The sequence below is a fragment of the Mus caroli genome, chromosome 12 (genome assembly GCF_900094665.2).
Source record: "Mus caroli chromosome 12, CAROLI_EIJ_v1.1, whole genome shotgun sequence".
Taxonomy (NCBI): Eukaryota; Metazoa; Chordata; class Mammalia; order Rodentia; family Muridae; genus Mus; species Mus caroli.
The window spans coordinates 110251260-110267196 of NC_034581.1; the positions used below are offsets into that span (position 1 = coordinate 110251260).

Here is a 15937-nt window from a genome sequence, read left to right on the forward strand (position 1 = left end):
TTTAGCTCCTTGGGTACTTTCTCTAGCTCCTCCATTGAGGGCCCTGTGATCCATTCAATAGCTGACTGTGAGCATCCACTTCTGTGTTTGCTAGGCCCCAGCATAGTCTCACAAGAGACAGCTATATCTGGGTCCTTTCAGCAAAATCTTGCTAGTGTATGCAATGGTGTCAGCGTTTGGAAGCTGATTATGGGATGGATCCCCGGATGTGGCAGTCTTTAGATGGTCCACCCTTTCGTCTCAGCTCCAAACTTTGTCTCTGTAACTCCTTTCATGGGTGTTTGGGGAACACCAGGGCCAAAAAGTGGGAGTGGGTGGGTAGGGGGGTTGGAGGGAGGGTATGGGGGACTTTTGGGATAGCATTGGAAATGTAAATGAGGAAAATACCTAATAAAAATATAAAAAAAACTTATGTAGCATTCATTAACTATCATAGTATAGGCAGTCTGTTCTAATAGGTAAAATATTAAGTTATATTAACACGCTTTGGACATTTGTTTGTTGGTTGTTGTTTCAATGAGGATTTTTTTGTTTGTTTGTTTAAGCTCCTTTATACAAGAAATAATGCAGAATGAAACTAGAAAAGGCCATCCTGAGTGAGGTAACCCAGACTCAGAACGACAAACATTGTATGTACGCACTTATAAGTGGACATTAGCTGTATAAAAGACCATCATGCTATGGTCCACAGACCAGAGAGGCTAAGTAATGGGGGTGGGAGGCGTAAGAATCTCCCTGGGCAGGGGAAATAGAATAAATATCATGTATGGACTGGGGCAGGTGGGCTTGGGGACAGAGGAATCAAGTACAATGGGGAGAAAATATATTGGGAGAAATAAACAGGATTGTGGAAGAGGCATTTCAGGGGCGAGGTGGAAACTTAGTGCAACAGAAACGCCATGGGTTCTATGAGAGTGACCTAGTGATGGGGGCCACACCCTGAACCCGCCATCTTCTGTAACCAGGCAAGACCTCAAGTAGAGGGATTGGGACACCAAAACCTTAGACCTACAGTTTGTCCTATCTGCGGAGTATTCTGGGACCTGAGCCTAGCGGAATTGTCATCTGGAGACTTCATCCAGCAGCTGATGGATGCAGAGTCCCACAGACTAACATTAGGCTGAGCTCTGGGAGGAGATGAAGGAAGAGGAGGAAGGATCGGAGGAACCAGAGGAATCAGGGATACCACAGGAACATGGCCCACAGAATCAACTGACTGGGGCTCGCCGGGGCTCTCAGAGATCAGAGAGCACGTAGGGGTCTGACCTAGGTCTTCTGCATATCAGTTATTGTTGAGTAGTTTGGTCTCTTGTGGGATTCCTAACAGTGAGAACAGGAGTTGTCACTGATACTGTTGCCTACCTGTGGGACCCTTTCCCTCCTACTGGATTGCCTCATACAACCTTGATGTGAGTGAAGTCTTATTGTAGCTTGTATGCAGTGTTTGGTCCCTGGGAGGTATGCTCTTCCCTGAGGGTAGGAGGCTGGATGGATTTGGGGGAGAAGGGAAGTTGGGGGGAGGACTACCATGGGGATGTAAAATATATGATAGAAGAATAAAGAATAAACAAAATAAGAACAAATCTTTTTAAAAAATTAAAAGATCACTGACAAAAGAAAGGAAGGAAGAAAACAAGCAAGCAAGCAGCATCCAACTGCAGTTAATATTTCCATTATAATTACAAGAGAACTTAGGACCAAAGATATCAACCCTTTCTATCTTCTAAACCATCCTTCTAGCCATAGTCTATAAATGGATCATCAATTACTAAATTCTCCGCTAATATATTAGCAAGTGTCATTAATCTTGAAGGGCCTTTGATAACTGTCCCATTAGAAACTGTATTATATGAAATAAAATCTTTAAGCAAGCATAACACAAGAATTTTTCCCTTTTCTACTAGCATTATATTAGGTACGATCCTGATATCCCAAGCCATTTGTAACATCCGCTTGATGCTTCCTTTTCTAAAAAAAAAAATTAGTGCTACCAGGGAAAGAAGGGTCTCCTTTCAAGCTGATTATGAGGGAAGGGTACATCCTCACTGGCCCTGAACATGTTAATGCCTGTTCAGCACTCGGATATGAAGCGTGCTCTAGCACACACCGGTCTTTAAATTTCTTAAAATGAACACTAGAATAGGTTAAACTGAACCTCTCATTTGTACTGGACACTGCTGACTTGGGAATGCTTCCTATCTCAAAACCCAGGAAGGAGATCCGAGTCCAAACAAGGTCTAGGAAATATAAAATTAATTGTCGTTATGTTCCCTGACTTGTGGATCATATGATTACACAAGTACAAGTGATGAGTCGCAAGACCTAACGAAGAAGGAAAAGCCACAGGTCGCCCTGGAAACTAAATCCGTCGAATCCCGCCTCAAAAACAGATTCATCCTAGAACTTGCCCTTCGGACCTCATTCGGCCGTGGGTTGGTGCTATCTGATGTCAATCAAGATCAGGAGGGCGGGGCGGGAGTGATGGCAGTCACTTTGCTGGAAGAGTATTGGCTGAGAACCCGCCAATCAAATTCACAGAGCCTTGACAATATCGCGAGTCCACATCCCGTACGCGACCTTTGTGTTGGAAAATGTGAGCGTGTTTTCCAGCTTTTGGAAGCCCCGGTGGCCCTTACGAAATCACGGGTGCTGGAGATGCAGGAAAGCCATGGAGATGGTGAGCAATGGTCGCGAGGCTGCGCGGAGGGTTGGGTAGGCGGGAGTCTGCGCTCCGAGGGGGCGCCGGGCGGGCCAGGTCGGCTCGGCCTAGGGCGGAGTCGGGCCGCTGCACGGACCTGGCGTCCTCGGGTGCCCCGGAAGGGAGGAGCAGAGCAAACACTGATTTTGCTTCCAGGCCTTTGCCTTGCAGCGGCCTCTCTGTCTGCAGCCAGCAGACTGCGGGAGATGGCCTGAAGGAGCATCAGAAAATCCAGTCTCCGTGGCGGAGGTTCCTGCGGGACATCAGCGGGGCTCCCGCTCTCCTCCCGGAGTTTTCCCGTTTCCCCCTTGCGCCTAGTGGATGTACCAGAAATAGGTCAGATCCGAAACCCTTTCCCCACCCTGCAACTCTGTGTGCCATTCCCAATCAATATCAACTGATGGGTCACCGTGATGTATTTCAATCAGATGGCTTTTGACATCGCTTTTCTAAAGATTTAATGAATGGCGCTTTATTGTTGGCTTTCTTTAAGTTTTTGTATCAGTATATATTAATTATACATCCTAATGAGTTTCATTATGGCATTTTCACACATGCATATGTATTTTGAACATATCCTCCATTGTTTCTTTCCTGTCCCTCTCCCATAATAACTCCCTACTTTCCTAGCTGCTCTAGGATAGACAAAAGTCTATCGTTTGGTGAACCAAGGAACTTCATGAGGGTTATTAACCGAGGGATTAATTACAGGAGCCCGGGCATATAATTAGTGGCAACACGACACTAGAAAATATCTCTCAACCACTTACCAACTGTTCACTGCCCACAAATCCTCAGGGAGGAGTGAGGACAAGGAAGTATTGTTAGGTCCAGTCTTTTGCAGGTCTGCGCATTTAATCACATCTGCTGTCATACAGGTGAGATATCCTCAGAATACCATTTTGTAGAAATTTGTCTTTTGCTTCTTAACAGTTCACCCTTTCAACACCCAGGTTGGTTGGTTGTTTAAGTCTTTTGATTTGGTTTTTGTACTCTCCTCCTTTTGTCTTCTAAGCCACAGATACCTTCCCAAAATGTTTTTCAGTTGAGTTTTTCCCCTTTCGTGACACCCACCCTCAGCTTTAGTGATTTCCTGCGCCTGGGCCTGGCACCTTGTGTCCACAACTGCTGTGTGCTTATTATCTAGCACACGTTGACCTCTGTGCCCACTCCTTAGACAACAGCCTGAGCTTCGAGGTGCAGTGAGGGAGCAGCTGGATACCCTCAGGCTCGTAGACTCTGACCTAAGAAGCCCTTTTGTTGTATGCATGTCTTGGTGACCAAGAACAGTATTGAAGTCAGCATGGTGGAGTAGCCATTTTTTTCAACACTGTGACTTCAATCCCTTAGTGTCTGCTAGGTTATATGGTCATTCTGCTTCGTGCTCTCAAAAACAGCCGCACTGCATTTGTAGTTTAAACAGTTCTGTGCCCAGGTTTCCTTTCAAACACACTCGATGTTTACTGAGTACTTCTTTTTCTAAATTCTCCTCTCATATTACATGCCATCTGCAGTTCCCCTCCCTCCCTCCTCCCAGCCCGCCCCCACTTTCCCTTTCTCCCAGATCCACTCCTCCCTTGAGAAAAGAGCAGGCCTCCCAGGAATATCAGCTGAACACAGCATAATAAGTTACAGTAAGACTAGGCACATGCCAGGGCCGGGCCAGGGCAACCCAGTAGGGGGAAAAGGGTCCCAGAAGAGTCAGAGACAGACCCTGCTCCCACTGTTAGGAGTTCCACAAGAACAGCAAGCTACACAATCATAACAGATATGCAGAGGACCTAGGTCAGACTTTTATAGGCTCCCTGATGGTCACTTCAGTCTTTGTGAGCCCCTGTGAGCTCTGATCAGTTGATTCTGTGGTTCATGGGATACTTATTCATAATGCTGGCCTGGCACCTGTTGCCTGTGTATTGAATCAATCCAAGTTCTTAGAATCCATCGTGTTAGGTAGCCACTGGTAGAATGTGCTGCAAAACTTCTTCCTGGAGTAAACAGCAGGTGGTGCTGATGTAGCCCTTAGAAAACTTGCCCATCCATCTAAGCCAGAAGATGTCACATGCGCTCAGTTGCCCCTTCTCCCAGAGCCTCGACGTTCAGTCCAATGGAAGGTGTTAACTTGCATCCTTCACTATGCACACAGGCTCCTTCTAGGAAGAATAGGTAGGCCTGGAGTCAAGTCATGTTGCCAACTTGAGAAAAGGACCTGGAGAGTTTGGAACTCACACTGAGGCTTCCAGAATCCCATTAATGAGTAAGGCACAGGAAAATTTAGAACTCAAGGCATGTCTGGTCTACATGTGAGACCTCATCTCAAAGCAATAAAGACACAACCTCACAAAGTCGGTGGTGAGGTGTGTGACCCGGTAGACCCAGCTGAGAGAGTGGTGGCAAGTAAATGCATTCAGATGTCCACAAGAACTGACTTAACACAGATCGGGGGTCTGAGTCACAGACGAGTGTGTCCTTTCCTCACTTAAGCCCCGAAGCTTTTTCTTTCAAAACCTACAAACTTTGTTGCATTTCTTCTCCTTGGCAGATATGAACAAAAGTGTAATCAGTCTAGTTAGGGCACCATGCTCAGAGTAAAGCGGGGATTCCACTGAACCTGGTTTTGGAAACCAGTGAATCCATTGGTTTTGTGTATAGGAACATGGGTACCTGCAAAGCTGCTGTGGCACTGAGAAGTCTCATCCCACAAAGTGTGTCCAGGACGTAAAGGCTGGATCATGGCATCCCACTTAATTAATCTTTTCACTCCTGCATGTCTTGTGCAACTGGGATGAAGAAGGATATGGTAGGCAGAGTCCCAGAATCGAGTCTCAGGATGCCCCCATCTCATTCCATCTCTTAGGGATATGAGCAGCCACATTGTCTTTGTGACAGACCTAATGATTAATGTGTTTCTTTGCTCTTTCTTCTCATGCCTGATTGATCAGGGTTACCTTAGTCCTGGCTATCTCTGTCTTGTAGTATAGTGGAAGAGATCATTGTTTCATACCATAAGGGAAAAGCTGCATAATACCCTCCCTTCTAGCCTTTACTACTCATGTGGATTTTACATAAGACATGTGGGCTCCAGGAGCTGTGGGCTTGCTCAGCAGCTCTTGGAGACTTTATTGTTTCGCCTACTAACTTGTGCTTCTCAGTTCAGGAATCTTGAATTCTTCCATGAGCTTCCTAGTCACAGTCAGTTCTGTATACTATTCATTCCGTGGCCTGGGGCTGATGTCAGAGAAAGAACTGACAGTTACCTGAGAGCAGCATTGGAGAACTTGTCAGCAAGGGATGAGGACATGAGACTAAAGTGGAGTGTAGGTTTTTCTCTGTAGATTTATAAGCTTAGTGGACTCCCTTTCTGGTTACATCTGTCTTTGTGAGATAGGGGTCTTAGCTGTCAATAGCATTTGCAAACTGTATTGTGTTATGTACCATATGTATAAAAAGGATTCTGTTGTCAGTATAGCCATCATCTGAGCTGTGTTCTGATCTAGACTTATAGGTCTGTGAAGAACTGAAGAAACACTAATAAAACATATGTTCGCTTGAGAATGTACCATGTGCGTGGGGATGGCCTTGATACCCAAGTAGCTCCTGCTTGTTCCAGTGAAACCCTAGAAATTAAGCTCCCTCTCCCTGGTGTCATGAAAGTGGTTTGTCAGAAACATGAATACATAGGTTTCCAAAACTGAGTACTTTTACAAAGTAAGCTAGTTTTATTAGCTGCTATCTACCAGGCAATCAGATATTCCTTGACAGCTGCCGTTAGCAATCACAGATTCTTTTATTATAATATGCATTATCATTATAACTGTGTGTGTTTGTGCGTGTGTATCATAATGGTTACAGAAAGGTTAAAGATTACAGAGTTCAAAGAGGCCTTATTGCAGTCAGAGGTTAAAAAGCTGATACATTTAAGAGGCCATTATAGGCGAAGATATTAGCAGCTGTGGGTGTACACAGGTGTAAACAGCTTCATGATGGTTCTTGTAAAAGAAGCCCCTACTCTGGTAAAGCTGGGATTGTTTATCACAGAGAGAAATTTCAGGATGAGCCAGTATGTACCAGACTTGGAGTTTGTTAGGAAGAGGTTATAACATAAATTTGAGCATGAAGGTCAGTAGAAACAGGTTCTCTAAAAGGGGAAGAGACACCCACGTGTGGACAGAAACTTCTTTACAGTCTGTAATAGTTGCCTTACAGTAAACAGATTTCAGTGTATTCTGAAGTTGCACCTCAAAAGGTTGCTGAAAAACTTAAATAAGATCATAGCCAGTTCCTGTTGTGCCCTGGCTAACATAGCTTGTGAGGAATGCATGAATAACTAGTGTTTTTAATGTAAACTGCAGTTAATAGTCTTTTGTGAAGTTCTCAGATCACATGTGGGAAAGGGCGGAGGCTGTATTCGGAGATTTGGCTGTATTTAGGTCCTAAGCATTGTTCATTGGTGTTTCAGTATTTCATTTGAACTATCCAAGTATAAAGGGAACTTTGTCTCTGTGAAAGCAGCTTTCACAGCAGACTCTGTTCGGTTGTAATTTGTGACTTTTTTTTTTTGTTTGTTTGTTTTTTTTTTTTTCAAGACAGGGTTTCTCCGTATAGCCCTGGCTGTCCTGGAGCTCACTCTGTAGACCAGGCTGGCCTCGAACTCAGAAATCCGCCTGCCTCTGCCTCCCGAGTGCTGGGATTAAAGGCGTGCGCCACCACGCCCGGCTAATTTGTGACTTTTATCTAAGTAGACATCAAGCAGACTCCAGGGTGAGAGGCTCCTTTTGCCTTCCTTGTTCCCTCAGTTTCCCCCGTGAGGCTGGCCTGTCCAGCTTGATATCAATGAACCCAGAAGTAGAAGTGCTGAGGAAACACAAGAGCCCCACCATGGGCTCTGCTCCCTTTCACTAAAAATCGTTCACAAGGAAGACCGTAGAAAATGATGCCCAGGGGAAATCTGGGATTATTCCATGATTCCTTGACACATACACTGGGTGCTCAGGTGTCCTTACGATAGATTCCAGGTGAGTGTGTGTTACATTGTTGATTAGTTCCCAGGCCTGACTTTTCTGATACAACTTTAATATGCTCACAGGTCACTATAGTTCACGGTCTACCTTATTAAACTGATAGTTGAAAGCCTTTTTACCTGTATGACCAGTTACTAGTTTTTGCTTCGTGGTTAGTGCACAGATGAGCCACACAGTCATTTTGCTTTTTTCACTCAAAATGGAGCCACACAAGACAAGAAACTAGGAAGCCTCTATTTTACACATCATATTGTGACCTACAGAAACCTCACTTCCTAAAGTAACAGGTCTCGTGGACCAATCCACCTCCTGATCGTATACATTATATTCATTGCTTTAAGTTACCTTGGCTTTGCTGGGCTGTTCCATGCAGAGAGGCTTCTGTTTTCCCTCTCCTCCTCTTTTACCTTTCTCTTTTTAATATTGTGTGTGTGTGTGTGCCATTTGTTTTTGTCTCCAGAGTTGGTATTGAGTAGTTTACAAAGTATCAAATGGAAGGCAGAACCATGGTTCCTCCACTCATGTCCCCATAGTCTCCATCAGTGGTAATTCAGAATGTTTCTAAAATACGTGAAGGTGACTCAATCGATCGTCAGGGATGGAAGACAAGAGATTCCTAGGAGACCGTGTCTCTGGTTAGGGGCAGTAGAACCCCATATTCAGAATTTGGAGACGTTTGTTTCTCTACCTTTCTTACTTCTGGTTAGTATGGTTTTGTTTGTTTTTATCTTAAGCTACTTCCTCTTCTAATATGAAATAGACATGGTGCAATATATTTATTCCTGCTCAGTATCACATATACACAATTCTTTACCACTCTTACGTTTAGCCAAAGAAACAAATCTATTTCCAAGTATGTTCAAATTAGACCTTATAATACAAAATAGTTAGTAAATGACTAAAAAGCTACAGCTTTGATTGTAGTTTGACACCCTTAAATACATTCTCAGTGGTATTATATTTTAAAAAGTATTTAAAAAAAAGAGTCTTCCTTAAATAGAATATAATTCCAGTTTGCACCATTGGCTTCTATGGCATAATGAGTGGCCTTAGATTTATGTCCTTCTACCTCCACCTGCCAACTGCTGGAATTAAAAGTGTGTGCCCCCACATCTGGATTAACTGGGAGGTCAACTTGTGTGTATGCGTGCTCGTGAGTGTGTGTGTGTGTGTGTGTGTTTTAATCTGTCCTCAGGAGGAGCCCAGGGCCTTATGTACTATGTATCACTGGGAAATACACACAGCCATTGTGTATTGTTTTGGATTTATAGCTACTATTTTTATTTTTAGAAATAAAGTATAAATACTATTTGATCAGTTTTCTTTTGCTGCCTTTTTAATATATTTCCATTCCCAACAACATGGGAAAACTGCTTGAAGCTTATTTTAGTTTTTTTAACTTTACGTTTCCATCTTAATCCTGGACCAAGTGCATTTGGTTAGAACCTAGGTTTGACCATTTGCCATCTTTTGACAAAATAATGTAGGGGGAAAAAAACACATAAAACCATTCCCATGAAAAAAAATTATTCTAGCTATACTTCCTGTTATAATAAAATGCATGATCTCTTTAAAAATCAAATTGCACCTCACAGCTGCTAATGAGCAGTCTTGGACACTGACGTCAGCTTTACTACTGAGCTATGTCCTCAGGAACTCCGACTCCAGTCCAGAACACCTGAATAAGAATCAGAATCCGTCTATTTCACTGTGGCTTTCTAGTCTCATTTCCTCTGTTACACAGCAGATGGTGTTGTCTGTTAGTTTATACCGTGCATGCTCTGATAGTAATGCTCTGCTACTTAATGTCATACAATTGTAATATTTACACTGGTTTGGCGGTGTAAATATAAAAAGGCCCTTGCTGAACAATTCAGTTTCCTGAATCATCACCATCTAACTCTCACTTCCTCTTGGCTGACGCAGAACTCAGATCATCCTGCATAACAGAACTCTGATCATCTTGGATAACACAGAACTCTGACAGTGTGGTATTTGTGTTCGTTTCTCTTTCAGGAGCAGTTGACCTTCCGCGACGTGGCCGTTGACTTCTCTCCGGATGAGTGGGAATGCCTGGACCCTCCTCAGCAGAGGCTGTATAGGGATGTGATGGTAGAGAACTACAGAAACCTGGTCTCTGTGGGTGAGGACAGCATCCCTGCAGAGCTCCCAACACACTGCCACCATTTCATGCCTTTCCTTTTAAAAATGTCTGCTGTAGCCTGTGCTTTTCATAAGCAGTACAAGCTTGAGCTTTAAAGAACAGTTGTGGGATCTTTGGCACACATAAAAGATGCTCCCGTTTCTTCTCATCTTTGTCCTTTTCCTCTTTCTGGACTGACTATACATCCTGCCTTTAGCTTAGTGGTAATTGCAACAAATCTATGCCACATAACATTCTGATCTACATATTAAAGCCTACTTTCTCCCCCTCAGCTTTGATTTGACTGTAGTTAGAAGTGGAGGTCAGCATTTGGGAATTGAAAATCTTGTCTTACATGTCTTTTGAGAAATCATATTTGTACCATTGTTGTTCTTCTGAATCTCTTCTGTTGAGCACAGTAATGAGACACGTACCTCAGTTGATACTGGTGCAATCATAATACAGGTCTTGTTCTTTTTTTTGATAACCAAGTCTTATAGTCTCCAAGTCACACCTGGTTACCTCTCTAGAAACACACAAAAGAGCCTTGGGACGTAAAGTGACCAAAGACAGTGTTCCCAGGTGGGTGGGTAGGTAGATAGGTAGGACCGAATGAAGCAGTGGCAGTGTTCCCAGTTGGGTGGGGAGGACGGAATGAAGCAGAGCACACAGGTGAGGAGGGCATCTGTCAAGGAGCACTCTACAAGGTTGTGTAATTCCACACTGCATGCGTATTCCAAATTGTCTTTATCTGGGGTTGGCAGAGGTGGGGTGGGGAGGGTGCTTACTGTGCTGTTAGGAATAATGCTGCAGTAAACCTTAAAGAAAAATATGTCTTCGTTTGGACATCACCGAGTATTTATTGTGGCACTCTCTGGTACCGTCTCAGTTTTTCTCTTCCTGGGTTGATGTCCATTACTTCATTATAGTCAGAAATGAACATCAGTGCTTTCCTATCTGCCAGGACCTGTTTTGTGTCCTACCAGGATATCCAGGTTGATGTTTGTTTGTGTCTATAAATCTGTTTATAGTATTTTTCAGGGTTTGCTTCCTGATTAGTACTCTTATCTAGTTTTGTTTTACAATATGAAAACTAGGGATGTAAAAGTCAATATTATCCTGGTACATTCAATATCTTACCTCCATTCTCAGTGCTTATAGCATATATTTGAGAAGTGGGAAGTGTATTGTAATGTATTTATTATAATTATACTCTGCTAGAAAAATGGCCATTTGTGTTTGTCTTTGTTATAGTTTCTATGGCTTTGATAAAACACCGTTACCAAAAGCAGCTTGGGGAGAGAAGGGTTTCACCATACAGTTCTACATTACAGTGTGTCACTGAGGGAAGTCAGAGCAAGAGCTCAACAGGGCAGGGATGAGAAGACAGGAAAGACCCGTACAGTGGTGCAGCTTCCTGGCTTGCTCCTTGCTGCCTGCTCAGCCTGCTTTCATATACACTCCAGGACCACCAGCAATGGGCTGGGCTCACCCACATCGGTCCCTGTGCTTAGTCACAAGCCAGTCTTAACGGAGCTGTTTTCTTAATTGAGGTACCCTCTTCTCAGAAGTCTCTAGTTTCTGTCTAGTTGATAAAGAAAAGATTTTTTTAAAAAAATGTCAGTGTGTTATTTTCTTTCATTAGAATTTCTAACTTATTTTCACATCTCTTTTTTCTGAAAGTGTATTTTTTATACCATAATTATGGCCATATATCAGCTCTCTTTGACCCCTTCATGATTTTTAGCATACCTGAATCCTTACATTTAAAAGAGTCACCTATGATACCGCTTAATTTACCCCCCCCCTTTTTGTATACACTAATGACAAAGTAATCTCTAGTCTCTACAAATTTTCTTTATACTTATACATTTCTCTTTCCTGTGATATTATTGGTAACACAGCTGTTTTGTTTGGAGTGTGTATTAACAGGTTTGTAATTAAGCTTTCACTTTTGTCTTTTCAGTTTTATTCAGAAATTAAAAGTGTGTTGTGTATCCTCCTAAGTCCATGGAATTCAATTTCTCTGTGTTTGATTCCACGGAGCTTTACAGCTTTATTATTTGGGTTGCCCGTAGTAGTAGGGAAGTCTAGTGGTGGTGGTCATTGACAGTGTATATGTCTGTATTTTTCCTTGACTCTGAAGAGTGGGCTGTCTGGGTGCAGTGTATTTTAGACTTTGCTCCTTCAGCACGTTCACTGTGTCCTCCATCTTATGTCTGGTTTGCAATGCTTTTTTTAAGAGCTCCGCTGAGGTCATGTTGGAGTGTCATAGAGAAGCCACATCACTTTTACCACTCTCCAGATTACCTTTGTGACTTGTGGATCATAGAGTCTAATGCATCGTCTTCATGTTCTTCCCTCTGAGTCAGTCACTTCTATTTATTATCCATTGAAATTTGTCCTTTAAAAAAGTATCAGCAGCAGATTATAATAAGCATGGGGGATACATGGAAGCACCTTAAAAACTGAACGTGCATTTGTCCCAGCAATAGTAGGTCACTCTGTCGATAAGGAGTGTTTAGTGCGACATGATTTGAAGTAGCCAAAATAAAAGTTAATGTCAGTACAAATGCATAAATGATTCGGGGTCTTAAATGAGAGCTTAGTGTATAAACCGCTCTTGGTGAGGACCATTGTGAGTTCCCAGTACCCACACTGAGCAACTCACAACTGCCTGTCACTCTATTCCAGTGGGATGTGATGCCTCTGGTATTCACAGGCATCTACACTAATACACACACACACACACACACACACACACACACACACACTCTTCTGAAAATAATAAAAAGCATTTTTAAAAGGTTGTGTCGTCCATGTGCACAGTGAATTAATATTCAGTAATATAAAAAAGACAAGCAAAATCACTTAATTTTATGCAGCATGGGTAAAAGTGCAGGACTTAAAATGAAATCAGGCAGACACGAGAAATGAGCATCCTAATGTGCAATCTGAAAAGTTAATCTCAGAAGTGAAAAGTGAGTGCAGATTGGTACATGAGCAGTGACTGTCACCTTGGGGTATTGTTGAAGTAGTGGTGGTCAAAGATGAATATTACTGAAATAAGCATAAGGCTACTAGACAATAGCTGTTTTTTTAAAGATCTAGACTTAATTGGAAAAAAAAAAACAAGCATTCAGAATTTTATAGATCACAGGTGTATTTAATATGTATTTCTTGGGAAATACTAGAGAAATTGATGGTTAGTGTTCAAGTACAATATTATTATTTTTTGAAATGATAATGTGTTAAGTAGATTTAGCCATCCCAGTATAAATATATACTTAAAAATAGCATGCTGTATATAAGTAGATTGAGTTTATTTTTCAGTGAAATCAACAACAAACAATAGTAATTTGTTTTATATTCAGAAAGTTATTTTTTTCTCTACAGGATGGGTGACAGTTTGGGATAACAGAATAGTACTTGCTTTTGGTCTCAGTTTTACAAAACTGTTACGTAAAATATACCTGGTATCTCCTACTCTCTGCCATTGTAAATAGCCAGGTTTTATACAGGCTCTAAAAAAAACAAAAAAAAAAAAAAAAAAAAGTCCTCTGTCTCTTTTTTTTTTTTCCTTATGGTGATGGAGATTTGATTTTTCCTAATTAGCTATGTTATATGGGGAAAAGAAGAGCTGTGCTTGACAAAAGTAACAAACTTCACTTCCTCCTACAGTGAGACTGCTTGGCCTTGTGCTTACTTGGGGTGCCGTGATTCCTTACCTGGTTATGGGAGGGTGTACAAGTTTAATTTTAAGGTGTTTTGTTGTTTTAGGTTTTTTTTTTTTTTTTATCATTTTTGTTTGTTTGTTTCAGTTTGGTTTGGGGTTTTTTTTGTTGTGTTTTTGTTTTGTTTGTCTGTTTGTTTTTTTAGTAAACTTTCAACCTTTGCTACTGTGATTTCTCCAGATGTTTCAGATATGGAACTCCAGATGTTCCATCCTGGTATAACTTCACATGTATTTACAAACTGTAATAACTAGTATCTGTTAAATTAATTAGTTTGTTTTTATTTATTTCAGCTCTTTCTCATCATTGTACCCAGAACTTTTCACCAGAGCAGATCCTAAAATATTCCTTCACAGAAGTGACCAATGGAAGTTATAGCCTTCAGCATTTATACTTAAGGGAGGACTGTGCAAATGGAGATGAGAATAAAGCAGCAGCCTGCCATGGTAGACATAAGCAATGTCTGATCACAAGCAATACCAAAGACAACAGAGATCAAGAACAGAAAACAGCTCTGAAAAAAACTCATGCAAGGCCAGATACTTTTGATGAGCCATGTGTCTATAACTGTAAATATCCACAGGAGATTTTTCAACATGACTTAACTTTGAAAGAAAGTTGGGAAGATCTGATAGATAGATTAATTTTTCACTCAAGCAATTTCATAGACAAAGAATTAAGAAACAGAGGACTGATCTCTAAAAGTGATCAAGCCGAGTCTTCCTATCCTGGAAGAGCCATACTCTTCAGTCAGCAAATACCAGTCTCCTGTGGCCAAAAGCACAATACTAATGATTGTGGATTGCCTGCTACTGATCCATTATTGCATAGCCAAAATGTAGATACAGAAGTTTGGGAAACCCCTTACATGTATAAGGAAATTAGCAAAGGTTTTAGCAGTGGATCTTTACTAAATAGTTGCGATGATGTGGTTATCTTAGAGAAATCTGGTCAGTGTGACAAAGTACATAATGACTTTGACCATTGCTTGAGTCCCAACAACCATCAATGCACTCTTCCAAAGAAGCTTTTCAATTGTGATAATTTCTTTACTCAATGTTCAAAGCTTACTATCCATCAGGGTAACTATATTCAAGATAAGCATTACAAGAGTAAGCATTACAAGAGTATAGATTGTGACACGATGTTTAATAAAACTTTAAATGTTACTAGGCGTAAAATTCAGCATTCCAAGAAAACCTACAAATGTAATGAATGTGGCAAAGCCTTTAAATATTGCTCAAGTTACAGAAAACACAGCATAATTCACACAGGAGAGAAACCCTACAAATGTAAATTATGTGGAAAATCCTTTACCCAGTGTGCAAGCCTTAAAAAACATCAGAGAATCCACACTGGAGAGAAACCCTACAGGTGTGAAGAATGTGGCAGAAGCTTTAACCACTACTCAATTCTTGGTCAACACCAGAGGATTCATACAGGAGAGAAACCCTACAAGTGTAAACAGTGTGGCAAGTCCTTTACTCAGTGTTCAAGCCTTCAGAAACACCAAGTAATTCACACTGGAGAGAAGCCCTACAGATGTGCAGAATGTGGCAAATCTTTTACCCAAAACTCAACCCTTAGTCAACACCAGAGAATTCATACTGGAGAGAAACCTTACAAATGTGAAGAGTGTGGAAAGGCCTTTACCCAATGTTCAAGCCTTAGAAAACATCAAAGAATTCACACTGGAGAGAAACCCTACAAATGTGAAGTATGTGGCAGAGCCTTTAACTGCCGCTCGTCTTTTACTAAACACAAGAGAATTCACACAGGAGAGAAACCTTACAAATGTAAAGACTGTGACAAAGCTTTTATCCACTGCACAAATCTTATTCAACACCAGAGAATCCATACAGGAGAGAAACCATACAAATGTAATGAATGTGGGAAATCCTTTAGTCAATGTTCAAACCTTAGAAAGCATGAGAGAATTCATACATGAAAAAAACTAACAAATGTAAAGAATCTAGTAAATCTTTCATCCATAGTCAGAAACTTGTGTAATGTCCTATAATTCAAACTGGGACGAGTCCTACAGAGGTAGTGAATGTAACAAAGTCGGACTGTTATTTACAGGTCACTATCTGAGAACTAATTGTTCCTTGGGAGAAACCCTACAAATCTGAAAAATGCCAAATTCTTAAGGTTTAAAATCTTTTACCAGACACCACAGAATTCACTTTAGAAACACAAATGATTTTTTAAATGTGGAAAAAAATTAATTGTTGGCCATCTCTCACTAAACTTTGAATTCACGCATGAGACAAAAACTGGCAAATGTGCACAACCAGACAGTTATTTATAGCTCTTCAGCTTTCACTATAAACATAGAAGATCA

The 15937-nt window shown here is 41.4% G+C and overlaps 1 protein-coding gene across 4 annotated transcripts; it reads left to right on the forward strand.

Moving 5' to 3' along the window:
• The first annotated feature begins 2540 nt into the window (after window positions 1–2540).
• Window positions 2541–15594, forward strand: LOC110306777 (zinc finger protein 675-like). 4 transcript variants are annotated; one of them, XM_029484773.1, is made up of 4 exons: window positions 2822–3034; window positions 9733–9859; window positions 12103–12226; window positions 13887–15594. In XM_029484773.1, exons 3-4 carry the CDS (start codon window positions 12211–12213, stop codon window positions 15539–15541), a joined length of 1671 nt encoding a protein of 556 aa, XP_029340633.1. In that variant the 5' UTR covers window positions 2822–3034; window positions 9733–9859; window positions 12103–12210; the 3' UTR covers window positions 15542–15594. The 4 variants fall into 4 exon arrangements, with proteins under 4 accessions (XP_021034533.1, XP_021034534.1, XP_029340633.1 ...); XM_021178874.2 differs by lacking the exons at window positions 2822–3034; window positions 12103–12226 and adding an exon at window positions 2541–2677; XM_021178875.2 differs by lacking the exons at window positions 2822–3034; window positions 12103–12226 and adding an exon at window positions 2541–2677 and having other exon boundaries at window positions 9733–9828.
• The last annotated feature ends 343 nt before the right edge of the window (window positions 15595–15937 follow it).

What these genes read in the sequence shown, in the direction of transcription:
- LOC110306777 (XM_021178874.2), top strand. An exon ending in CAGAAACCTGGTCTCTGTGG is followed by an intron (nt 9,860 to 13,886) that starts GTGAGGACAGCA and finishes TATTTATTTCAG; the next exon opens with CTCTTTCTCATCATTGTACC.